General features: G+C 48.4%; 1 protein-coding gene across 3 annotated transcripts in view; it reads left to right on the forward strand.

Moving 5' to 3' along the window:
* SEZ6L (seizure related 6 homolog like) overlaps positions 1-27,656 on the forward strand; it is a 161,282-nt gene that overhangs the window by 93,332 nt on the left and 40,294 nt on the right. For all 3 annotated transcript variants that reach the window (XM_036993612.2, XM_036993613.2, XM_036993614.2), the window contains exons 2-9: positions 9,005-9,724; positions 10,542-10,675; positions 13,044-13,236; positions 15,132-15,317; positions 18,894-19,059; positions 22,636-22,802; positions 23,181-23,375; positions 24,885-25,023. In XM_036993612.2, coding sequence (XP_036849507.2) covers positions 9,005-9,724; positions 10,542-10,675; positions 13,044-13,236; positions 15,132-15,317; positions 18,894-19,059; positions 22,636-22,802; positions 23,181-23,375; positions 24,885-25,023 — 1,900 coding nt within the window. The remainder of the gene's footprint in view (positions 1-9,004; positions 9,725-10,541; positions 10,676-13,043; positions 13,237-15,131; positions 15,318-18,893; positions 19,060-22,635; positions 22,803-23,180; positions 23,376-24,884; positions 25,024-27,656) is intronic.

Consider the following 27,656-nt stretch of genomic DNA (forward strand, 5'->3'; position numbering starts at 1 on the left):
GAACTCTGAGAAAGGCTGGGGTGTGTCCTCTGCCCTCCTCTGACACGGGGGTGATAAACTTAGGGAGCTTGTCACCACCATCATCACCATCACAATCATCATCATTATTATTAACTATTAGTACTAATTACTGCTGTAAAAATAGCACACACTTGGCATATTCATCAGACTGTAAAAAGTGACACACAATAAATGTGATTCCCTCTCCCAGCCCCAAAACCTCAGTCCTACTCTGCCGAGGCAGCCCCGTTACCTTGTTCTAATGCATTCCTCCTACTCACACAAGAGCTATTATATCCATTATTCTATCTTGACTTTTTTCACTCCACACCGAATTGTGTTGCCCTATAGCTCTGCCATTCTTTTTATTTCCTAGTTACGTGGTTTTTGAATAGGCGATATTTCATTTATATAGATGCATACACCTATATATGTAAATACGCATACATACACACACATATGTGTCTATGAAAAGGTACGTAGTGGAGATTCTCCCTCCCACCCTCACTCCCCTGACTCCTATCTCCAACACCCCACCACCCCTAAGTCCTGCGTCATTAACCCAGCATTTCCTGTGCCTCCTTTCAAAGTTTCTTTATGCACATATCAGGAAATGCAAAAATCGATACCCTGATTTTCTCTCCCCATTTTTACACAAAAGACAACAAGCACAGCACACTGTTTTGCACCTTGGTTTTTAACATAACTAAAACCTTGGCCATCCTCCTCTCCGGTCCATACAGTCTCCCCATTCTTTTCTTCCAGCTGCACAGCATTCTGCCTGGGACATTCCACAATTGATTAACCTTATTTATGGATACTTGGTTCGTCTCCAAGTCTTTTGCTACTCCAAATAGGGCTGCATTGCTTCGCCTTATTTGTATGTCATTTTGCACATGGGCAAACATCTCTCTGCAGGGTAAAATCCCAGAAATAGACTTGTTGAGTCAAAGGGGCGATGCAATGTTGAAAGTCCTCGCCATGGTATTCACCAGTGCTTTATCTCATGCCTTTGAGCCCTGCATGCATTCCATGCAGTGTTTCTACAAGCACTTAACTAGCTCCCCTATAGTTGGGCAAGTACGTGGTTCCGAGATTTTTGCCACTCCAAACAATACTTGCTATTGTGAACACTTTGTATCACCCTGGTGGATGTCATGACTATAAGTGTCCCTCTGCTTTGGAACATGACCAGGCAGCACTTTGCCTAGAAATTTACATGAGTAAATTTACATAGTGTAGTCAGAGGCAGGGGCAGAAAACACAACAACCTGAATATTAGTCAGTAAGAAGCTGGTTCAATGACATATATGCTTTTTTATTTCAGTGTAGCCATGAGAAAAGAATGAAGTGACCACATACGTATTGACATGAAATGATACCTATGATGGGTTGTAAATGAAAAATTGATGGTGGAATAGTATGTAGCAGTGAAAATGAATCATTCAAAACTACGCTTATCAACATGAATGAATCTCACAAAATGTTAAGCAAAAAAAAAGAAAAGAACAGGATGCCTATTTCATAGGGGATGACTGCATTTAGATGAAGTTTTAGAACATGCTACACAACACCCTACATTCAGAGAAATCAACATGGGTAATAAACAAATGTGCAGGACAAATAATATTAATGGTATGATGATAATATGCATAATAAATGGGAATACTGAAGCCAAATTCAGGACGGGGTGGAAAAAAAGAAGGGGAATATGGTAGGGAGACAAACGGGCTTGGACTGTTCTGTTTCTAAAGCTAAAGGTGTATGCACGTAGGTATTGGTCGCCTTAAGTCTTCAACTCCTCTTGAATGACTGAAATATTTCAGAATGCATTTTTTAGTAAGTGACAGAGCAATCTATACAATGCAATAATTCTGTAAATGTTGAGATAGCAAGTGACGACCGTGCTCATGAGGGCTGGCAGGCTGCCGCGTGAACGCTATGCCCCACGCTCGTGATTTCATCTCGCTCTATCACCCTGAGAGATAAGGCTGCTGTAAGAACAGTGGGGTCCAGAACAGAGAAGTGACCGTGCAGGATGTCATGAATGGCTAGCAGCAAGCTGAGCCTGGAACACAAGCAGTTCGGACTCCAAACCCCTCACTCCTATGTGCAACCACACCTTTAAAGGTGAAAGTACTTCATTATTTTTGTATTGATACACTTCCCATCTTACTAACACCGATCCTCTTTAGAAGGCAGGGTTGGGCAACAGGACAGGGGTAGGTAATGCTTTTCTACTTTGGGTTTCATACCTTCCAGATATTCTTGTGTTTTTCAAATAAACTATTTTATTGGGGAAAAAACAATTTAGAATAAGCCCAGGAAACAATGTCAGAAAGTGTCTAGCGCTACCTCAATTAGCTCTATCCTCCTGGACAAGTCACCTCCTCTCTCTCTGAGGCTTGATTTCTTTTTTCATCTGTGAAATGGGAAAAATAAAATGCCCACGCCACAGAACTGCTGGCAGGTTGGATTGAGATCACAGCTGGAATGCGCTTTGTAGGTCGTAAGTCACCATCTGAGCATCGGTGTGGCCAGCACAAGCCTGCAGGCGGAGGGCTGCAGCGGAGGCAGTAGATGAAACCCACTGCCCCCCAGGCCCACCCGCCCCCTCATCTCTGTCCGTTCTGTCCCGGAAAAGTCTTCTCAAAGGCCAGATGGATAAGCACTGTGAATCTATCTGAGGGCCTTCATTCCCACAGAACTGAGCGAGCCGCGGGAGCTGGGGCCTCTCTGGAGGAAAGAAATGGGCTGTGTTCACTCTGGCTATTCACTCTCCAAGGTGGACCTGTGGGTGCCAGCAGCGATGGCCTGGTGGCTCTGCATAGAAGGTGCTGAATGAATGAATGAATGAATGAATAATCAAATGTGAGTGGGAAGAGGAAAGTCAGCCCTCACCCAACTCAATTTCCTTCTCCAGGAAATGGGGATTATGCTTGACCTTCTCCACCCAAAACCTCAGTGATGCCAGCAAAGCAAAGCTGGCCAACTCCAGGAATGGGCAGGGAGGCCTACTCAGTTCTGAGGGCAGCATCAGCGGTCATCAACAGAGGTGTTTGCCCCGCCCCACGCCCAGGGGATGTGCAGCAATGTCTAGAATCATTTTTGACTGTCACAGTTGGGAGCGGGGGAGGTTGCCACACGCATCGAGTGGGCGAAGGCTGGAGATGCCGCTCAACTTTCTGCAGTGCCCAGGGCAGCCCCCGCCCCGCAGATGCAGATGACGGCATTGACGTAACCAGCGTTCTTCAGGGCGGTCTAGGTTCTCTAGTTCTGCTTTTTATTTAGTGTGTGTGCGTGTGTGTGTGTGTGTTTGGTATGGTTCTTCCAGCCTCAAAAAGCCTTGTTTTGCTACTGCTATTAATGTGCTGTGTGACCCCGGGCAGCCCTTTTCCATCTCTGGAGGTTCGTGGGCAGCTTGTAACCACAAACTCTAGAAGCCTTTGGATCTTAAAGATGTGATACGGACTTTTTGGCTTCCTCCCGGTTGGGGCCAAGCAAACCAACCAGGGTGGGCTGGGCAAGTCTTTATCGAGGAGTGTGAATCAGGTTTAATGACGATGATTAGAAGTGTGACTAACGTTTCTGTAGTACCTTTTGCCAAAAATATATCAGTCGTGGCACCCGCCAGTCCTGTCTCCAGAGGCACTCACCGTGAACAGTCTGATGAGGGAAGCGTTCTCCTCCTTCCTACCAGGAGACCCCTTTCCAGAGGGGCTCAGTGACTCAGAGAACGAAGCCCTTCTGTAATTACCGTGGGCCTGTTTTCCGTCAGCCTCTCCATCACCAGGTACGCAAGGCAACATCTCAGCCCAGCTCTTTCTGTAAATTTTTTTTCACTTAAGAAAGTGTTAAATAGTTATCACACACATTCTGAAAACTACCAGTAAGTTGAAGAAAATACGAAAAAAAAAACCCCAAAAGGTGGTGGGAGGTACCAAAAACATCATCCGAAGTCCCACCCGCCACCCAGAGGCAGCTGGGACCACCTCCTTGGCGCCCCTCCTCCAACTGTGCGCGTGGCCGTTTGTTCTAGATGCTGTTTCTAGACATTGCCGTATACACAATAGGATTTCGCTGCTGTTCTCTCTGGACGTTACAGCAGAAGCACACCCGGCTTTGTTTCCTCCGCTTTGCATTCCGCTGCTTTGCGGCTGCATGAGGATATGGTGTTGCTCCGAACCCCACGCCCTTCCCTAGCCATTCCACCGCTGCCGGGCATTTTAAATACACACTGGCAGCTTCAGAGCTTCAGAGTTTGTGCTTTCTCTGCTTTAATGGATGCTTCCTGGTCTGATCTCCCACCTCCCCATCAAAGTTAGACAAGAGAGAGAGGTGTGCTCTCTGCCCACCTTGGGTGGTGGGACAAATGCTCAGCTGCTTTCTGTACGCTCCCCTCCGTCTCAGGAGAGGACAGCAGCTCAGTATGTAGTTAATTAAACTCTCGTCTCTGCTGTGGGGTATCCGTATTTGGTTATTGGGATGTATCTGTCTTCCTAACACCTTGAACTCAGGGACCATTTCCAGGGTGTTGACTCCCTCGTCCTGAGCGTCAGCCAGCAGAGAAAGTGGGCACCCCAAGCTTTCACTCACTCACTTGATGGACAGCTGCCATGGGGCACCAAAGGTGCCTGATCAAGGACCAGTCAGCTAAATGTGACCATGGTGGTTGCAACGTGTAAGTGCTCTGAGAAAGAGGAGTTAATTTTTTTAAGATTCTTTTTTTAAATTGAAGTATCGTTGGTAGACAATCTTATATTGGTTTCAAATACACAACACAGTGGCCCAGCAGTTGCCCGTATTATTAAATCCTCACCCCCGCTAGTGCGGTTACTATCTGCCAACACAGAAAGATGTTACAGAGTCACTGACTACATTCAAAAGGAGTTCGTTTAATCCAGTGGTCACTGTGGCCCCAGGAAAAGCAGACCTAGTAGAGCAAGTTATTGAGTCTCTGGATCTTTGAGGCCCTGGAACCCAATTTTGAGTAACTCCCAGGGGGACTCGGTTTCCAGTGGTGCGCATCTGGCCAGCATCCTGGATGAGAAGAGGTCTCCAGGTCTTGCATGCTGCACGCATTGCAAACCGCACATACACACCCATCCGTGCTGAATACGGCCTTAAGTCTGGAGCCAGCCAGCAAGATCCTATCATGTGCAGCCTCTGGGAACAAGGCATCCATGGGACAGGAAGGTGAATATACCTGGACATGCAACTCTCCTTGGCGGTCTGGTTCTCAGTGGGGCAGGGCCGACTCAGCCCAGCCAGAGTCACTTCCTAGAAAGCTTTTGCACTGCTGTGATTTTAGCCCCCGGACCCCAGAGCTAGGAGCAGTGACTGTGGGGGGGAGCTGATTATGGCATCCTTTCTCCTCTGCTCTTGCTGGCTGTGTTGGATCCGGACGGGCTGGGATGGCTGGGGGAGGTCACGGGCCTCAGAAAGAGTCACCACCAGCTGCATGGCCCCAGACCCTGGTTCCTGCCACCTGCCACTTCAGGCCTAGAAGGCAAACTAAGAATGTGTAGAGAGTAGTCAGGTGAGATCACAAGTGCCAGAATGAGTGTGTTTTGGTAACCCTGACCATAGGGGTCACTAGAGGGGATTTTCAAGCCTCAGTTTCCAAGCCCCACCTCTGGAGATTCAGATGTACCAGCTGTGGCAGGAGAGACTAGAAATTCATGTTTTAACAAGGAACGAGTTGGGTGGGGGGTGCGGGTGAGAGTTTCAGTTGGGAGGTTTGGAAAACACTCTAACCCACCCAGCAGAGAGACGGACAAAATGAGGGTTTAGAGACAGATGTCAGTGATAAAAATGCCCCATAATTCTTAAGAGAGCTGATAACATTGTCTTTGGCATCAGGAAAACTTAGGTTTGAACTCTGGCTTTGCTCTGTGACCTCAGAAAGTTACCTAATATCCCAAAGCCTCAGGTTGCTCATCTGTAACATAGGAATAATCATTTCTACCTAACAGGGTTGAGAAATAATTAAGTGAGGTAATGGATAAAAAACATTTAGCCATATGTTGAGACATGGTCAGCACCCAATAAGGTTAAGCCTTCAAAAATAAAATGTTATACAAATGCTGGTGAGGATGTGGAGAAAGGGGAACCCTCCTACATAGTTGGTGGGAATGTAGATTGGTGAGACCACTGTGGAAAGCAGTATGGAGGACCCTCAGAAAAATAAAAATAGGAATACCATTCAATCCAGTTATTCCACTTCTAGGAATTTACCTGAAGAAAATATTCCACCTTCAAAAAGACACAGGCACCCCTATGTTTATTGCTGCACTGTCTGCAATAGCCAAGAAATGGAAGCAACCTAAGTGTCCATCAGTAGATGAATGGATAAAAAAAAGGTGGTACACATACACAATGGGATATTATTCAGCCATAAAAAGAGAAGAAATCCTCCCATTTGCAACAACATGGGTGGATCTAGAGGGTATTATGCTCAGTGAAATAAGCCAGGTGGAGAAAGACAAATACCATATGATTTCACTTATTTGTGGAATATAAAAACAAAGCAAAAACTGAAGGAACAAAACAGCAGTGGACTCACAGACACTGAGAAACAACTAGTGCTTACCAAGGGGGAGGGGCTGGGGTGGGTGTGGGGGAGCATGAGGGGGATGAAGGGGAAAAATAAAAAATAATATGTTATAAATATCACTATAATAATGGTCATTTGTAATCTTTCAAATTTATGCCATTTGTAATCTTTTCATCACCTTTGACACAACTTGTTTTCCCCCAATCAATCAACCTATCAATCAATCAATCTATCTATCTATCTATCTATCTATCTATCTATCTATCTATCTATCCCTCCTTCTTGTCTCTCACCTCCGCAGCATGTGATCAAGGGGACATGTTTGTGAAGGGACTGGCAGAAACTAATGGAGCCACAGGACCCAACAAATCTCACAAGTGGGTGTCAGGATCAAAGATCCCACTTTGCCCTTTTTAGCAACATTAACAAAAAGCTCAAAAGAAGAATTGCCAATTACCCGATCATTCCAAAAATCAGTGTGAGAGCTGGAAGGACCCTCAGACCTTATCCGGTCTGACTGCCCTTTCACACAGAAAATGCAGATGGGAGAAGAAGAGACCCACGTGCAGTTATGCTAAGGAGCTGTGGCACCGCCATCCGGGTCCAACCCTGGCTGCATCCAAGCTCTGTGCATGGAACCAGAGCTGGGACTCAGGAGCTGCGTGTCCTGACCCCTTGTCTTCTACTCTTTCTTCCCTTTACTTCCTCTTCAGTCCACAAAGATGGTCCACATCAATCATTTAATGAAAGCCATCGTGAGCATAAAAGCCACAGCTCTGGAGCAGACCCATATCTGATCTAATCCCACGGGGCAGATGGAGTGGCTCTATTACACAAAAGAGGTGTATCCGAGTTGCCCAGGCTCACACAGCTAGTAATTGTCAAAGGCAGGATTTGAACCCAGGGCTCTCCCTGAAGCCTTGATGCTTCCCACCTTGGACCAGGAAACCTGTTTGACTCCAGAACCACCTCAGATTGCCCTCAGGTCATCCACACACCCTGTCCTCCTTGATGCCCTCTCCTGCCCCCGCGCCGCTGTCAGTCTGGAATGCACACTGGCTGGTAATCAATGTTACACAACAGGAACATTTGTTGATGCCAGTTGCAAACTGTTGCAGTCTGTATAGATTAAGTCACTGCTGCTGACTCCATGAAAGTAAATGAGCCTTTCCAACAGCTGCTAAAATAAATTTAAATCACAGTGCTGGCGGGCCCGGAGACTGTGGCTGAGTGAGTGTCTCTCTGCAGAAAATCAACAAGGACAGCTATCAGTCCCCGGATGTAATTCCTCTCCATCCCGAGGCCATCACTGGGCATGGTCTGACTGCTCCAGCTTCTTACTAGAAGCTTGTAATGAGAGTGACGATAGTAAAAACAATGACAGCAGCTGGCACGTACGGGGCACTCACTGTGGGGCATCCACATGTCCGTATACTTTACATGCATCCACCAATTGCACAATGACATCCTAGGGGATTAATAGCCCCATTTTCCAGCTGAGGAAGCTGAGGCTCAGAGAGGTACCTCCATTTGCCAGCTTGCAATTGGCAGAACAGGGTCTCAAATAAGTAACTGAAGCTCATTTCAGGCAGGGTTCTGCCAAACAGCTGCCTGGACCAGCCCTTGTTTAAAATTACTAGATTTTACTTTACAGATAAAAATGAGCCACAAGGAGTTAGCAGGGTATGCAATACCCAGAGCCTGGGCCTGACCCCTCTGCCCCACCAGCTTTTTCTAATCATCAACCCCCCTCTGCCCCTGCCCCCCTTGCATTCCTCCTGTGCGGTCACCTCAGCCAGGCCTCCGCAGTCTTCCCACAACCCTCTGTTCTGAACCAGACTCGTCATGATTCTGATTCTTCAAATCTTCAAACTTTAAATTATTTAGTAACAGAAACAAGTGCTCGCCCCGTACCAGGATAAAATAGCCCTGAGCCAGGACACACAGCTTAGAGAAGAAGTGTGGGCTGGTTACAACCCTACCCATCCTCTTAACGGGTCTTCCTTCTGCAGTGAGCAACCTGCCCAGCTGGACATGGTGGTCCTGCCCCACAGACAGGATTAGAGGCCTGTCCTCTGTCCTGTGAGCACACAAAGCTTCTCCCTAAATACTGTTTCAGCTTCCCTTTTCCCCTCCCAAAACATATATAGTTAGACAAGTCTTACTGTCTAATTGGTTTCTTGGTTTCTGTGGTCCTAATGCTTAGGTCAGGCCTGGCACAATCAACCCTAAGTCCCCGTGGTCAGCAAAAGGAAAGAGGCTGGGATTTGAAGAAGGGAGGGAAGGATGGAAAGAGAGGGGGAAGGAGGCAGCCCTGTGTCTGTGGTATCCTGGTAACCCTTGGGCACTACATCAGAAGGACCACACTAAGAACCTGACAGATGGTGGGGAACCTGGGCCCCCACGCCCCACCCCAAGCTAACTGGCATCTTTTCTCTTCTTCCCCAGATGCGCCACTGGAGGGAGATGCTGACCTTTCAGGGACTTACCTCCTGCCCTCAGGGTCTCCAGGGAGCCGCAATCTGAGCCCAGAGAGCCCGGAAGAGAGAGTGACAATGGCCCCTCCGAACCCAGGACAGTCAGGGGAAGACCTCCGTGAGCTGGAGCTGGAAGGGACAGCCCCCTCCGCCCGCCAGGACCCTGCTGCCCCAGCCATGCTGCTGCCCGAGGAGGCCAGCCCCAGCCACGGCAGGAGGAAGCCGCCTTCACTCAAGCAGGTGAACTCGGCCAGGAAACAGCTGAGGCCGAGGGCCACTTCTGCAGCAGCCCTCCAGCACGAAGGGGCCCAGCCAGCATCCCCGGGCCTGGGTGTCCTCTCCTCTGCCACAGAGAAGCCCCGCCCACCGGGGGACCCTGACCCCGTGGCCTCCGAGGAGCCCCTCTGGCTGGACCGGAAGGACGGTGCGGTCCCCACGACACCGGTGCCCCTGCAGATCTCCCCCTTCACCTCGCAGCCCTACGTGGCCCACACACTCCCCCAGAGGCCGGAGCCTGGGGAGCCCACAGGGCCTGGTGAGGCCCAGGAGGTGCCCCCTGAGGACGCCAGTCCCATGGGCTTGATGGACAGAGGTGAGAATGAGCTGACCAGCTCAGCCTCCGAGGAGAGTCAGGAGACCACAACGTCCACCATTATCACCACCACGGTCATCATGACGGAACAGGCCCCAGGTATGCAGCCCCCAGCTCCTCCGGGCCTCCTCCTGCAGCCGGGACACACCTGCTGTGTGCAGGGCCTGGCGCATCTGGGCCAGGGAGGTCCAGGCTGCACCATCAGTTACCACCTGTGAGCACTGACTGTGAACTTGACTCAGAATTAATATCCCCATTATAAAGATGAGATACCTGAGGCCCTGCGACGACATCAAGCAACCTGCCCAAGGCCACACAGCTAAAGAGCGGAATTCAAACCCTTTTCACCTTGAGACAGAATCATTTAGCCTACATAGAAGGCCCTGACCTTTCAAAGTGCTTTTACTTTTACCATTACATGGACTTCTCTAGACTTGATAAAATACAGTTTGTGTTTCAACCTTTCTTCTTCTATCTTCTTTCCATTTTCAAACAGAGAAGAGAGACACGAGCTGTCAAGCATGCATAGATGGTGGAAAAATGCAATGTGACCACTCATGAAAGAGTGTGAACTCTGGGTTTGGAATCTGCTTGCTGTGTGAGCTTGGCCCAGGCACTGTCCCTCTCTGAGCTTTGGTTTACTTATCTCTAAAATGAGGACAAAATATCAGCCCCTGCAAGAATAAATAGGTTCACCCCATGCACTGCTTGGAATGGTGCCTAGCAATATGTAGTAAGTGATCATTCTGCATCAACTATTGATATTTTGATTACTGTATTGATTCTGGAATTGAAGGAGCATTAACAGCAGTGGGAGGGATGGGGACAGGAGAATGCAGGTGCCCCACAGGCCTAGTTCCACCCCACAGCCCATCTGAGCTGTCCTCCATGTCCTAATGAAAGTGCTTTCCCCCAGCTCTCTGCAGTGTGAGCTTCTCTGACCCTGAAGGGTACATCGACTCCAGTGACTTCCCACCTCTGCCCCTCAGCAACTTCCTGGAGTGCACATACAACGTGACAGTCTACACTGGCTACGGGGTAGAGCTCCAGGTAAGCACAGAAAGGCACCCTGCAGTGGCTGCCTCTTCCAGCAGGAAGTCTCTGGAGGATTGCCTTAGTCAAGCTCACTGTTGTCATCCTAACCAGTTTGGTTCTCTCCTTGCCTTAACAAGGGCAATTTGGGCTGGGCTTTGGTGAATGAATAGGAGTTCCCCACTCACTACACAACTGTAACAGTCTGGCACACATAGAGGAAGAAGATGTGTTGAAAAATTGTGAGGCATTATACTCAGAAAGAAAGTCCCCTGATACCTGGCTTATCAAACACACACACACACACACACACACACACACACACACACACACACACACACACACACACACACTCAAGGAAGCTCCACCTGGTTTATTGGATTCATAAACTTTGCCTGGAAACCAAAAATGGAAAAGCAGGATTGCTTAGTGCTTAAACCTCTGAGCTTGAAGTCCCAGCTCTACCAGCTAAAGCTGCATGTCTTTAGCCAAGGGACTTCACTTCTCTGAGCCTCAGTTTTCCCATCAGTAAAATAGAGATGATGATAATGTTACCACTTTACAGATTTGGGGGCAGATGTAAATATGACAATGCCCAGGGCTTTCAGCCAGGGCCTTGCAGAGAGAGTGAGCACTCAATGCACGTTACCGTCATCCTTGCCCGAGTTCCCAGCCCTCACCAGCTGACCACCCGGTCTTTACAAGTCCTTTTTAAAAAACACAGAGGAGACATGTCTGGGAGTGGTGAGCTGTCCAATTCACCAACCCACAGGAGAGGAAGGGGGTGAAGCTGGAAAAGGAAGCTAGTACCACATGTCAGCAGACCCCTCCTGGCCAAGGTTAGTGATCTGGGAATGCACCTTTTCCTAATGGACAATAAAGAGCCATCAAACGTTTTTGAGCTGGGTCCGTTGTTGTATGGCCTGGCCAGAACTTTACTTTAGGGAGGTTTCCTGACTTGTACAGGAAGGATAACAGGTAAACCCCTCAGCAGAAGAACCTGTGATCTTGGCAGCCCCCAGAGCATAACATAGTGCATGGCACATAGTAGGTACTTAAAAAATGTTCAGGGAATTAAAATAAGCTAGAGAAAAGTTGCTGTCCATCTGATTCTGGCACTTAATGAACCTTTTCCTTCACACCATGGAGACCCCCCTCTATGTCTTATACTGTATGGCGGTCTTTACCATAATTGCCTCAGTGAGCACCTACTATGTACCAGTCACAGCCATCAACACTGGGGGATATGGTGGTGTGCAAAACTGATGCAGGACATACCCCAAAGGAGTTCACCAATTTGTAAATAAGACATCAGACACACATCAAGGACATTAGGATGCCATTTGAAAAGGTATCTAGTAGCTGTTTATATAGGATGGTGTAGAATCACAATAGAGGGATGAGCAAGCTCCTTGGAAGTCACAGGAGTTTTCACAGAGGAGGGCAATTTTAGTGGGGGTTTGGTGTATGAGTAGGAGTTCATGAAAGAGAAAAGAGAATAAGGTGTATGGCCTGAAAGAAGAAAGGCTTGTGGGTGAGGCATGCCCTGCTTAGATGAGGGAGAGAGGGGCTGGAATCCCAGATTGCACTGGGAGAAGCATAAATATGTAAATTGGGCACTGGAAACTGACTTAAATCTCATCCAACCCCACTCCATTTGTTCAGTGCCCTATATACAGGCGAAGTGTCTCCTTTCTTTCTCCTCCAAGCCTAGAAAGTATACTTGGTAAACTTTGAAGAGATTCTGGAGTTGAAGCCACCATTTAGGAGGATAAGACAGCGGGCCTGAGAATGCCCTAGAAATGAGGTGCCCTTCACTCACTCAGCAGTTCATGAAGACAGGGGAAGAATGAATTCAATCATTCTATAAGTATTTATTGAGCACCTACTATGTGCCAGGCACTATTCCAGGCTCTGGGGACACTGAATGACATGGGAAAATCCCTGCCTTCATGGAACTTATGTTCTGGTGGAATGCCTTTTTCTGTCTCCCTAGAGATGGGACTTCAGGCACACGCTGATCAAGTCCCTGCTCCTACCCACTAACTCTAGGAGAATTTATCTCTGCGGCCAGCATTCAGAACCCTCTCTTCCAGAACCATCTATGGAGGCTCACAGATCTTTGCAGTTTCTCTGCTCTGCAGCTTGGTTTCACTCTGTGCCCTCAGCCTTCAGGGAAATCAGAAGAGCCTAGATATTCCTGGGGACCCAGATGTTTCCAGGGCTGGAGCTTGGGGCTTTCTGTCCCGTTGACCAGGGGCTGGTTGGGTCATGCTACACGGGCAGTGCCAGGGTTGGGGGTGCTGCACTGGCAGCATCACAGCCCGAGAGGCTCCTGCCTCAAACACGACTCCGAGTTTCTCTGTCTGCCCCTGCCTGTCCCCAGGTGAAGAGCGTGAACCTTTCCGAGGGGGAGTTGCTCTCCATCCGTGGGGTGGACGGCGCCTCCTTGACAGTCCTGGCCAATCAGACGCTCCTGGTCGAGGGGCAGGTAATCCGGAGCCCCACCAACACCATCTCTGTCTACTTCCGGACCTTCCAAGACGACGGCCTCGGGACCTTCCAGCTGCATTACCAGGGTAGGGTCACACCAAAGCTGACGGGGCGCAGCTGTTGGCCTCGGTTTCCCTCTGAAGCTGAGGATTCTCAAAATTTTTGTGCCAGGGATCCCTCTGGTAGATTGTAAACCTATGGACCCCTTTTCCGAATAATGTTTTTAAAAGCATAAAATACAATTAAAAAAGAAACCAGTCATGTTGACAGTGTCAAACTATTGTTTGAACCTATGACATAATCTCTGTGCTTCTTTATTAACCCATTAAGTAATATCTCCTGCTGGTTCTGGTAAATACAGTAATTTCACATTACTGGGGAGCATAAGAAATATGTCAAGGTATCCATTCTGATATGAAAATATCTGTAATTTCTCTTGATGACAAAGTTACAGGTTCTACTAATATGTTACATTTGTTGCCTACATTCACCATTGAAGGAAATACCACAGGTCCCTGAAAGGTCAGTGAAAGTAAACCAGCCGCTTATCCGCCTTCCAACTCATGACTCCTGCATTTGATGCATGAGTCCCATGAGAGTCCATGGATTCTGGTAAAAAGCCTCAACCCCCCAGGGTCCCTTTCTATCTCTTGCTCCCTGTCCACTGTTTCTTTCTTTCCTTTGTGTCTTTCAGTAAGTCTCCTCTCTTGATTTCTATGTCCTCGATTTCCTCTTTTCTCTTGCTTTCTCCCTTCCTTTCCCTTTTCTCGCCCCCTTATTTCTTCCTGCCCTCCTCTCCTTCTCCCCGTGTACACCCTGCATTCTCTCTCCCTGTCCCTCGTCGCCCCATTTCCCCACCTCCTGGGCAGTTCCCCGGACCTCGCCTGTCTTGCTCCCCATGCAGACTTGCCCACACATCTAAAGGGAAAGCAGAATTTTTAGCCACACGTCTGGATATTGAGAGGCACCCACATTTACATCAAATTGACCAAACATCTGGAAAAACAATTCCTTTTAAACTTTTTCCTTGGAGTTTTCAGAAAACAGTTGGATGATGGCATATGGAAATGTCCATTTCATAACTCTCCCATAAGGAGACTCCCTTCTGCCTTGTGAATTACAAACTGAGAAAAAAGAATCACTTGTTAGGTGATGAAATGGAATGTATCCCTTGCTAATGAGTTCTGGGATTACAGACGTGCTGCTGGAGAAGTCAGAGCCGAGTCTGGGGTAGAGCAGAATGGATTTAACATTCTCTTATGAAAACTGAGGCGCTCGACATAGCCACGTGCACCCCTCTCCTGCCCCAGCTAGTGAGTACTAACTGTGCCCCAGACATTGGGCTAAGGGAGCTCCTAATCCTTATTTAATCCTTACCCCCGCCGGTGGGGTAGGGGTGATTATCGACTCCACTGGAAAGATGAGAATGAAGTTCGGGGCACTGGCTCATTTTCCCAAGGTCATTCACAGTTTCTAAGTGCTGGAATAAGAACCTAAACTCACGCTGGGCTCCTCTGACACCCAACCCCTTGCCTCCCAAGACAGGTGCTTGAAGCTTTACTATCCATCAGCATTTCCGGGAGAGCCGGTTGCTCTAATTCTGGTGCAAGGGCCTGCATTTTTAACGCACACGTAAGATGCTTGTGCACGTGGGACTAGCCACCCCTCCTGTGCCCAACAGGAAGGCCATTCTATGTGCACATGGAGAGAGACTCCAATTAGGTATGGGAACTCATTTTTCACCCCAAATCTGCTGTCTGTGGTTAGGCACAGTGGGGAGTTTGGAGCCTGGATAAAGTGCTAATCTCACAGTCTCAGCACCGTCTGATCGATGAGAGTCACAAAGAATACCCTCCCCCAAGGCTGCCGAGCCCCCGGGGGGCTCATCTTTCCTCCTCAGCACAAACTGGCTCCCGGGTGTGGGTCACGTTCTTCACCTCCCCCCGCTGAGGGAGACTGCCTGCCTTTGCGCCTCTTCCAGCCTTCATGCTGAGCTGCAACTTCCCCCGCCGGCCCGACTCCGGGGACGTCACGGTGATGGACCTGCACTCGGGCGGGGTGGCCCACTTCCACTGCCACCTGGGCTATGAGCTCCAGGGCGCCACGACGCTGACGTGCATCAATGCCTCCAAGCCCCACTGGAGCAGCCAGGAGCCCACCTGCTCAGGTATGCTCCAGGGAACAGACTCCTCCAGATACAGATGACGGAGGACTGCGGCCATTCAAATCTTTATTATGTGATAAAACAGACCTAATACACAATTTTCCATTAGGGATGTTTAGTACATTTGCTGTATTGCTCAACCACCACCATCTAGTTACAGAACATCTTCCCTCCCAAAGGGAAACCCCGCACCCACTAGCAGGTGCCCTCCATCCTTCCCACCCACCCGGCCCTGGGCAACCACCCATAGGCTGACTGTCTCTACAGATCTGCCTCTTCCAGACATTTCATATAAATGGAACCACTCAGTATGTGATTTTTCTGTGACTGGCTTCTTTCACTAGCTCTTCACTGACATATTTCACAAGGTTCGTCCATGTTGTTAGCATGTGTCGGTGCTCCATTCCTTTTTGGTGACTGAATAATATTCCATTATATGGGGGGGGGCATAGACCACATTTTATATTCATTCACTGGTGGACATTTAATCTGTTTCCACTTTTTGGCTATTATGAATAATGTTGTTAAGAACATTGGTGTACAAGTTTTGGTGTGGATGTATATTTTCATTTCTCTTAGGTATGTGTGAAGAAGTGGAATTGCTGGGTCATATGGTAATCAGATCTTTAACTGTTTAAGGAATATTTCCCACAGTGGCTACCCCACCAGCCACATATGAGTACCAATTGTTTCACATCTTTACTAGCACTCATTTTCCATGTTTTTTATTATTACAGCCATCCTAGTGGGTGTGAGGGTATCTCGCTGTGGTTTTGATCTGCATTTCCCTGATGGCTAATGATGTTGAACACCTTTTCATGTGCTTGCCAGTCATTTGTATATCTTCACAAGAAATGTCTATTCAAGTCCTTTGCCCATTTCTCAAAAATGTGATTGTTCGCCTTTCTGTGGTTGACTCGTAATTATGAGTTCTTTATATATTCTGGATACTAGACCCTTATTAGATACATGGTTGCAAATATTTTCCCTCCTTCTGTGGACTGTCTTTTCACCTCTCGATAGTGCCCCTTGATGCAAAATAGTTTTTAGTTTTGACAGAGTCTAACGTACCTATTTTTTCTTTTGTTGCATGCGCTTTTGGTGTGACTGCTGCTGTATTTGGAGCCCAGTCAGTATGTGCCGAGAGCCATGCCAGAGATGCAGTAAATCCTCCCAGCAGTCTTACCTGGGGGAGACTGTTATCTCCAATTTACAGATGGGGGAACTGAGGCTCGTGCAGGTGAAGCCACTTGCCCAAAGTCACCAGATAAAAATCAAACTGAGTCCAGAACCCTTCCTTCCTGACAGCTTCACCACTCAAAGTGTGGTCTGCAGACCAGCAAGATTATTAGAAATGCACAATCCTGGGCCCCCTACAAGATGAGCTGAGTCAAAATCTGCATTCTAACATGCCCCGGGTGTGCTTCATGTGTGCAGTGTTGATTGAGAAGCGCTGGGTGTACCAGTCCATCCCTGGGCAGATGGTCAGCAGAGCCTTGACCATCCGGTTAGTAGGAGAGCAAAACCCTGCTGGATTCTAAGCAGTCCCAACAGTGGCCAGGAGGGTACAGGCTGCCTGTATTAACTGAGGACCCACTATGTGCCAGGCCAGGAGCCACGTACAAGGCGAACACTGGGAATAATAAAATGTAATTCCTGCCCTCCAGGCATTCATGGTCAGGGCAATCCAAAAAGCAAACAAGAGCTGATGATAAATTCTGCGATTTAATTGTTGAAGAATTGTTCCCCCAAGGCCCTTCAGATTTTCTCTTCTTTCTTTTTAAGAAAGATAAAAGAAAAAGCCAAACCATAGGATAGTTGGTCTCCACGCCTCTCTCAAGTTAAATTTTATCTATGTGTGAAATGAGAGAGGAATTAAGCCTCAATTTATGCTAAGAAAGATGGATGGGGAGCCACTGCTGGCAAATTGAAGCCAAACCGAGCCATCAGCCAGCTTAGTGAGGCAAGGAAGGGGAGCAGAGAGACAGGCGGCTCTGAGAGGACAGATGGCCAGCACCCCCGCTGGGGCAGCTGTCTACCACCCCGCAGCTCCTGAGCCATAGGGCAATAACACTGGCTACGTTTTGAGCACCTACTCTGCACCGGGGATTACGCCAAGTTCTCTACATGCATCATTTCATCCGTTTGTCACTGCAGTCCTATAAGGAGAGTGGAATTATTATCCCATTTTACAGTAAACTCCCGGTTCAGAGGGTTTCAGGGACTGGTCCCATCCCCAGCAGATGAGTGGCACAAGCCAGGTTTGATCCTCCACTTTAGGAGGGGAGGGCAACCTGGGGAGAGACAGAGGCCCAGCAATCTATTTGCGGTCTTCAAAGAAGTTGCAGGGCCTCTTGGCAGTGCATTGGCTGTTGGTCACAGCAGAGTCTGGGGCAGAGAAGAGAGCTATCTCCCTTTCTCTCCTACGGCAAGGTCTTAGTAGGCATGCAGCCATTCAACAAACATTTAATGAGAACCAACTATCTCCTAAGACTAAGACTGCTACCTCCTCAGATTTGTGTATCTCTTCCCAGTTCACAAATCACTCTTTTAATATTTCTGTGTTCAATTTTTATGATCCAAGTAATATATGTCTCTGGTGAAAAAAGTTGTTTCCAAAAATATAAAAGTATAGAAGTACTTATATAATATATATAATATATAATTATAATATGATAATATATAATACAATATACAATTATATTCATGATCTCAATTGATCCTTACAAATGGTTCATTGAAATAGGTATGGCAGATCATTTTCTAACTTATTTTGTTTTTCTCTTAAAATATAGCACTTTCCTATATTCTCAAGAATTCTTTGAGAGCATGCTTTTTAATAATTGTATGAGTGGAATGTATTTATTTCACCAAACATCTGGGAGTGGATATTCATGTTTCTCATTTTTCGTCCTTAGGAACAATTCAACACCAAACATCCTCATTCACAAGTCTTTGTGAAAAATCTCTACATCTTTAGCATAAATTCCCCGAGCTTTAATGACTAGGTCAAAGTTTTTTAACACACTTTCTAGATTTTTCACCAGCCGGCCCTCCTGCAAGATCACAGCGATTTGCCTTCTAACAGTGCATGAGGGACCATCACCTATCACCTTTGCCATGGCTGGTTTATTGCTGCTTTTTATCTTGACCAAGTAGGTGGATAAAAATAGAACATAATTTAGATTGCATTTCTTTTATTATTAGCAAGGCTGAATTTTTTTAGTACTGATGAAGCACTTAAAAGACTATTTCTTCTTTTGTAAACCTCTTATTTTTGTGTTTCTTGATTAACATTTGTAATTAAGAATCATGGCAAAGCCAGCCCCCACTGGAAGAACCCTAAATCACACATTCCCTGCTGTGGAACACGCACGGTGGTGGTCCCAGTTATGAAATGAGATTATCTGTTCAACAGGGTGACCCCACCCAGGAAGACAGGCCTTTTCCACGTCTTCCTCTTCTCATCCTGTTTCTTCCCACTAAGGAGTAGGGGTGGGGATCAGGGGGCAATGAAACCCTCTCTCCCTCTCTCTGCCCTCCTCTCACCACCCACCCACCCCTACTTCCTGCCCCCAGCCCCTTGTGGAGGCGCTGTGCATAACGCCACCATCGGCCGCGTCCTCTCCCCGAGTTACCCTGGAAACACCAATGGCAGCCAGTTCTGTGTGTGGACAATAGAGGCTCCAGAGGCCCAGAAGCTGCATCTGCACTTTGAGAGGCTGTCGCTGCGTGAGAAGGACAGGTAAGCCCCTGAGCGTCCCCGGCTGGCCTCGTTCCTTCCCGGAATGTTAGATGGCAGCTAAGGGTTTGGAGTCTTGAAATGGCCACAACTTTGACTCATGGAAAGCAAGGAAGGACGAGCTCCAGTCTCTTGCGTTTACAGAGAAGGGACTTGTCCCGGGTCACCCAGCGGGATAGGGGAGAGGCAAGAGGGGAATCCAGATCCGCCACATGGCACTGCATGGCCCTTTTTGCAGCTCGGGGAGGGAGTGTTTGTTGAGCACCTGCTCTGTGCCCAGTCACGTAGTAGGCTCCATGGAGAACAGGAGAGAAGCAGATAACATTGGTTTCTGGTATGGTAAGAAGGTGACATGAAAAAAATCAGGCTTATGCATGTGAAAGAACTAGCGAGAAGTCACAAGGCAATATCTAAGTAATATGCATAGAATCCTGAATCTTAAACTTTAATATGCTATGACTTTATGCTAGAAGGTTCTTGAATATTCTAGGAAACTAAAACTTTAGCTGCCTAGACTTGCTGTCTTAGGTTGGGTTTCCTTGAAAATAAACATGGTGACAAGGATTGGAGGGAAAGTACCTTATTTGGGAGCTGGTCCTGGGACCGGCATGGGAAAATGAGCAGGGAAAGAAAGGAGTCAGTGCAGTATGTGTCACAGACAGTGACTGTGGGGGCTACTGGAGGTCCACCCACTAGGATCTCCAGGAATCTGTGCTGAGTGATCCTTTTGGAGAGGGAGGGCGCTGGGGTATTTACCCATCCACTATTGGATACGGGATACTCCTGGACACACTTACTCCCCACCATTGCCTGCCACCCATTGAGCTGGTTGGGCTGACCTGACTCTCACAGACTTTTGGTAGGAAGTCAGCCAAAAATACATGTACAGTGAGAGCTGACGGGATATGGATGGGGCATCGACAGCATTCACTTCTCTGGAATGCCAGCACCTTAGACTCTGCAATCTATCCGACTTTGATCTGAGAATTATAGTGTCCTGGCTCCTTAGAAGCTTCAAATCTAGACCATTAAGCTCTTTAGGTAGGAAAAGATTCTTCTAGAAAACACCAGACAACTGAATAACTTGGGTCCACTTCCTTCCAAATGGCCCAGCTTTATCCTGAACAACTCCATGTCGATAAATCACTACCTTAAAGTGGAAGGTGTAGAACAAAGCCTCCAAAGTGTGGCTTCTCAGCCGCATTGAGATAACCTGGGAACTCTTTAAAATACAGATTCCCAGTCTTTCCTCTTGGAGACTGATTGAGAAGCCAGACTGGGAACCCTCAGTGAAAGACACTTTCTAAACTTGGGACCTCATGGCTGCCTCTCTGAATGGTGCTGGGAATAAACCAAGTTTGTTTATACTGGACAATGAGAAAGGGCAGAAAGAAAAGCTGACCAAACTGAGTATTTTCTGAAGGTTATTTAAATCCTGACCAATGAGCCAGACACAATGACATTGCCATTTCAACTAGTAGTTTCTTTGGGGTCCTGCAAAGGTCTGTGAAAGGTTTGTGTGGGCACCCACTGAGGAAGACCAGTTCTCAAGTGGGTCAGAAGGGGAAAACCTTTGTAGTGGTTCATCAAGGTTAAAGGTCAACACACACACACACACACACACATACCGTGAAGACTACTCAATGGGGTATGAAGAAAAGAAAAATTAACTTTGTCTGTCCCACATACTTTATTAAGGGAAAAAAGCTGAAATCCCACAATGTATCAGTTGCAGGAGCTTGAAGCTAGAGAAGGCTTCACAGAAGAAATGGGACCTTCCCCTAAACCTTGGCAAGAGATTGGATAGAGTAACCCACAAATACAGTGGGAAAAGTATTCCAAGCTAGTAGAATAGGAGTGGGAGAGAACAAAGATACAGAGCGAAAAATTAGCAAATTTGTCCCAGGGTTGCAATAGAGGTCCTGATGGGAAAGAGGAAATAAGCTGAGAAGCTAAACTGGGGTCATATTCTGGAGGGCTTTGAACGCCAGGCTGCTTCTACAGGCTATAAAGAGCCATGGAATGATTTTCAGTGGAGGAGGGACAAGAAGAAAGATTTTAAGAGGATTTTCCCCAAAATGAAATCTTTCTAAACTCCAGTCCCATGATATGCAGCCATAAAAGATGGGTTTTCTGGTCAAACATGTTTGGGAGACACTGTATATCCTATCCCTGTCTTGGAAGTTATATTAGCCAGCAAAGACACTGACAAGTCCTGCAGGGGGAAAGAAGGTTTAATTTTTATTTAACCTTGCATTTCTCAAACCCATTTGACCACAGACTTTATATGGATTTAAGATAAAATTTATTATTATTTCAAACATTCTAGAGAACATAGCTAGAAAATTGCTATTTTTGGAAGATTAATGGGCTACAGAGATTTTGAGATCTTGGGGTTTTCCTCCACAGTGTACTTCTCTGCCAAAGGCTTCAGTTGTTTGAAAGAGGAGTCCTGGAACATAGGCCCCAAGATATAACACAGTGAGCAAGGGTCAGAAAACTGTGACAAGGCCCCTCCCCTCTGTGGAATGGCCTCTGACCTCTATCCCAGCCCCCTTCTCACCCCAGCCTCAGCGGACGCAGGCCAAAATGAGCAAACTGCGGCTCCAACATTTATGCATTTTGGTGACATTAGAAATTCATCGGGGCAACATGAAATAAGCCCTTTTTATGAGTCACAGTAAAAAAAAACAACTCAAAAGATTAAAAATGGCTGTTTATGACTCCATAAACGAAACTTACCTGTGTGTTATTTTCTTCCCCAATTTTGCAGAATCTCTTTTAAAATACCAGGACCAGCAAGGAGTGAAGTATCAAGTGGTTTTACTAAGAGTAAAAATGAATACCAACATTTTAGCTAACACGCTGTATTTTTCAGGGCACTTTATCCTGTGAGTCTCAAAGCCCACCTGTAAGTCAGGTAGGGGAGATGTTATGATAGTTGTGCGAACTAACACCCAAGATGTACTGAGATTAATGTAAACTCCGTTGGTGGGGACGTGGGAAGTGGGAATCAGAACTCCTAGCTCCAGTTACAGCATTTTTGAGGAAATGAGAATCAGAGACAGAGACTGTTAGGGGTCAAATGCCTTGTAAATTTGACTTGCGAACCTACTCTGTCCTGGGCACTTTCTACCCATGATCTCTGGGCCCCACGCTCTGGTGCAGGTGTGACTGTACCCATTTTGCAGATGAAGTAGCGTGAGTAAAGCATCCTTGTCCGAAGTCACACAGCTCAGAAGTTACAAAGCCAGGACTCTGATTGTCTGGCTATACATAGCACAGTTTCCAGATGACATCGGCTTATTAATCCCTGCTTCTCAACTAGTAATATTAATTAGTATCAACTAATTACTCTCATTCATTACATCGTACACATTACTTCCTCTACGACCTCAGAAGCCTTCAGTGAGTGTAGGACAAGCATTCTACAGAAAAGGAAGCAGGTCTGATAAGCGGAGCAGCTTGTGGGAGCGAGTGCGTCGGGGCTTGAGTCTGGGAATGAGGCAGCTCCGGGTGCTGTGCGTCCGTGACCCAGGAAGACCCCCCAAGACCCCCCCTCTCTTTTCCCACTGCCAGGATGACGGTCTACAGCGGGCTGACCAACAAGTCGGCCCTTCTCTATGACTCCCTGCAAACCGAGAGCGTCCCCTTCGAGGGCCTGCTGAGCGAGGACCACAGCATCCGCATCGAGTTCACGTCCGATCAGGCGCGGCCGGCCTCCGCCTTCAACATCCGGTTCGAGGGTGAGGGTCGGCCCCTCCCGGGCTGGGGTCGGGGGAGCAGAGGACGCAGGGCCGGGGCTGGGTCCTGGGAGGTAGAGAGCCGACCTGCTGAGGATGAGGGGAGGCCCGGTGGCCAGCCTGAGCCTTTGACTTCCAACGTGTTAGGAGGGCAAATGTTCGTCTTCACTTTTTAGATTGAAAATACGGAGGCCCCAGGAAGCCAAGTGAATGGCCCGAGGGCCATGAGCAGGTCGGCTGGGCCTGGAACACGGGGACTGGTACCCGTTTTCCCTGGAGCTTCCCTAAACGGCAAGAGGGGACCCATCCTCTGAGATCAGCGCTGTGACTAGCCCCCGACTCATTGGAGGTGCTGCCCCTCTTTTTGTATCCCCACCCCAGCCTTTGAGAAGGGCCACTGCTACGAACCCTACATTCAGAACGGGAATTTCACCACATCCGACCCGACCTATAACATCGGGGCCATAGTGGAGTTCACCTGCGACCCCGGCCACTCTCTGGAGCAGGGCCCGGCCACCATCGAGTGCATCAACGTGCGTGACCCTTACTGGAACGACACGGAGCCCCTCTGCAGAGGTGAGTGACCCCATTGCCACCTCCCAGGGCACCCTGGAGACCTCCACCTCTCAGACGGAAATGCCAAGGCCCAAGTTCCAAGGCATGTCACCGGTTTACATTGTATTACATTGCACATCACCAATTACGGCATTAAGACTCTCTCCAGGGCTCCCTCTCCTGTGAGTCGGATTTGCCTCTAGTCCTTGGAAAATTACAAAACTGATACATTTCAAAAGATGCCCCTTCCTCCAGGCACAAGCCCCGTAGTGCACAGCTTAGTGAAAAGATCTCTGCATGGATTTCAGCTCCTATGCACCCCCTCTGCTGTGTACTTTTGTGCAGTGCACAACCCACCCAACTACACATGGCAGTGCTGCGTCTAATGAATCATAATGATGACGATAGCTGTTAATAGGTGTGCAAAAATGGTGACACAGGCACTCTGCCAAGGGCTCTGTGTGTGTGTCATCTGATTTACTCCTCACTACAACCCTGTGGGGTACATATTATTATTGACCCCATTTACAGATGAAGAAACTAGCTGGGCAATGGCATGCCTAGGAACAGAGCACGGGTAACCATCAGAGGCTCAGTTCCCAGAGACCCAGGCTCCCAGCCCCTGTGAACAGTGCTGGCTGTGGAGAACCCTCACTGATGGGGCTCTCAGTGTCCTGCCTCCCGATTTCCCCATATTCGAAGCCATTGAGCCACCCCGAGTCTGGGTCCATGTGGAGTAATGAAGACAGCCCTTGCCTCCAGCGGCCACCAGCTGGATGGCTGTTGGCATGAAATCATAGCCTCACATGGTGAGGGATTGATCCTTGTATTAAATGTGCTAGTTTAACAGAGCGGAATTTATTGGTGCTTTGGCCTCTGCCACACTGAGAACTTTCCAGAGCAGTAAACACAGAGCAGAATTTAAAGGGCCAGGCACCTGGTACAGCCATAGCCCTGCTTCCGGTTCAGAGCTGGGGTCTTGCACAGTGGTGTCAACTAAGAACAATCGAGCACTCACCTTGTACCTGGCCTTGTGCTGCCTTTGCCACTGGGACTCCCATTCTGAGCTCAGTTAAGCTTCAGAGCAACCCAATAAAGTTAGCAGTGGGGTTGTTCCAGCTGCACCAGGAAAGGAAGGGAACAGAGGCTCCAAGAAGTTATGCCTGGTCACCTAGCCAGTTAGTGGCAGAGGCAAGGCTGGAATCCAGGTCCACCAGACACAAACGTACCATCTCTGCCCAAGAACAGGGCTATGGAGGATTGTTTTGGAACTGTGAGCACCGTCCTTTGTCCTCGGAAAGAGCCATAGCATCCTAGCCCCAGGATCACCAACCCTCTGCTAAAGGCGGCAGGTGGCCAGCCCTGACGTAATCCTTCCACACACACGAATGGGCTGCCTGCAGCGAGGGCGCCTGCCCACTGTGCACAGCGAGCCCCGGCTCTCAGACTTCATAGCCCACACTCCTAACAGCTCTGCCACTTCGGTTGCCTTATGAATAAAGTGTGTGTGTCTGTCTGTGTCTTTTACAGCCATGTGTGGTGGGGAGCTCTCTGCCGTGGCCGGCGTAGTGCTGTCGCCAAACTGGCCGGAGCCCTACGTGGAAGGTGAAGATTGTATCTGGAAGATCCACGTAGGGGAGGAGAAGAGGATCTTCTTAGATATCCAGTTGTGAGTGTTCATGATGCCTGGGCCCCAGTCCAGCCAGACTAGGGGAGAAACCCCTTCTGCTTTATTCTGTCAATTGATATTAATTAAGCACCTACTTTGTGTCAGGACTGTGCAAAGAACCCAGGGGTGAGGGAACAACAATGCCATACCCAGAAAGGGTCCCTATCATCAGGAAATTCGTCTGCTAAGGAAGCAGGCATTAAGTGGGGAAACACATTCTGAAACTTTTCTAAGCCATGCAAGGAAAGGTGCGTGGTGCTATGAGATTCCAGAACAGGGATGCGATACAAAGAGGAAGGTCAGAAAAGCCTTCCCTGAGGATATGATGCTAATACTCCAAGCTAAAGGAGGAGTTGGAGTGAATATATCAGAAAGGACCAGGATATGCAAAGGCCCTGTGGTGAGGGCAAGCACAGCATTTTCAAAAGACTGAATGGCCAGTGTGGCCAGGAGGAAGAAGGAAGGTTAACACATACTCTCAGTACCACAGTGGTTTATTTTCCTGTCTTTCTCTCTCAACTAGACAAAAAGACTCTTGCATCAGTGCTTGGTCTGATCTCTCTCTATTCCAGAGTCTGACACATAGCAGGTGTTCAGGAAATGATTGCTGAATGAAGAAACACTGAAATGAATGGACTTACCTGGCTATGGGGCTGTTGTCTGTACTCAGTGGGTGCACCTATTAGATGCTCCATCCAGAATCTTTGGGCCATAACTTCCCAGAGATCGGGAGAAGAGGACAGAGACAGATGGTATCTAGAGAAGCCATGGACGCTGTGGCTAGGACACTGGGGGTGGGGGGCGGGGGCAGGGGGGGCAATGCCGAGTTCTGAAGAGGCTCTCTGGAGGCAGCCAGGGCCCCTGAGGGTCAGCTCTCCCCTCTGGCCTAAAGCAGAAACCCATTCAGCTGGGGAGCAGGACTGTGGGACTGCTTGGCTCTGCAGGAGAGCCTTGCAAGAGGGAAATTGTTTGCAAGGTGTCCCTTTGAGGCAGTGGACGCGTCCTCAGAGGCTGTCCCAGAATGCCCTGCTCCACTGAGTCACAGGTTTACAGACCTCACACAGCTGCCTCTTGTGGACCTGGAGCCGGGCCAGCCTGGGTCAGAATTCCATCTCCTCCACTTCCAGCTGTGTGCCTCTGGGCTTCTCTCTCGGCCTCAGTTTTGTTCATCTGTAATGAGGGTCTTGGAACATTGCTGTTCCATGGCTACTGGGGCAGGTTCTGCCCATGGCCCTACTCACTCACTCCCCAATGAGGAATGATCCCTTTGCCCTGTTCTCATCCCTGACTTCTAGCATCTTGAATAAAGTGCTCGTTCATCTAAGACATAGCTCTGGAGTGTCTCCTATGAGTTAGGCACAGTTTAGGCACTGAAAAGGCTCTGATGGCTGCCCCCTTAGCAGTAAACTTTATGTTGGAAAAGAGTGGATTGGGTTGTCTCTATTAACTCTGAAAAACAACAGCTGTGCAGCCACTGTGTGCGAGCACTAGGCTAGGCGCTGGGGTTACAGCTGCGAGAGAAACAGAACAGTCTCTACCCTCACTGTCCAGTGGGTGAAGCATCCAGAAAACTGTGCAGTGTGATTAGAGGGATGAGGGGAGGACAGGCCACTGAGGAAACCTAAGTGAAATTCAGGAGGAAGTGGTTTCTATGCTGGATCAAAAGGGAAGGTAGGTGAGTGATGAGGGGGAAGGAAGTGTGTCCCCCACAGTGAGAACCGCATGTGAAGAAATGAGAAGAAAGGTGGCCCACCTAGTGATCTGAAGGAAGTTTAACGTGGCTGGAGCGTGGATATTGGGTAGGGGTTAGAGAAGGAGAGAGTCCCGTGGCCCTAGGGTCTTCTTAGCTGAAGCTTCAAATAGAAACTCTTTTCTAAAGCTGCTTTCTCTAGGAAGCCTTCTGTGGCTCCCATTGCACGCATGTAAATTTAAATTATTGTCCTGGTTTATGAGCACCCCAGGAGAAGAGGAAATCAACTCCTGATACCCTGGCTTCTCCTGCAGGAGGTTCTCCCAGTGCTCCCCCACCTCCTCCTACCACCACACACAGACCACTGTGGTCCCTGCCCCTTCCACCGGGCTCAGCCATTCTCTCCTTGCAGGGTACCTCCCAGACTTTGCTTCACCAAGACTTGCCCCCACCTCCCCTTAGTGGAGACCTTCCCTTCATCCCTCTGAGCATCAAATACTCAATTCACCTACAGCTTGACACCAGACGGGGTTTTATTTCCACTGCAAAGCATGCGGTGGGACGGCTGATCACACACTTAAAGCAGAAATCCTTCCCTAGAGCCAGGCCACCACCAGCATCAAGAACAGGGAGGGGACCCTTCCAGGGGGCAGACTCCCTCTCTTCTGATCACCTTACCAGCCCCAGATGGGAGTGTAGTCTGGGAGCAAGGACCCCTGGCTAGTGCCCTGACAGTGATCCCGGGCATGCCTGTACCCATCACCGGGCATGTGGGCTTCGCTGTCCTTCTCTGCAAAGCAATGGGTTGCTGTGAGCCGAGAGGGTGCAAACCAAACTCCTGCAGGGCCAGCAAGTAACACAATGGGAATGGGCGAGGCTGAGCCATCATTTGGAGGGGAGGCGACTGTGACAGACTGGGATGCACATCCCCACCTAAAATCAT

This window comes from Manis javanica, chromosome 15, assembly GCF_040802235.1.
Source record: "Manis javanica isolate MJ-LG chromosome 15, MJ_LKY, whole genome shotgun sequence".
NCBI classification, from domain to species: Eukaryota; Metazoa; Chordata; class Mammalia; order Pholidota; family Manidae; genus Manis; species Manis javanica.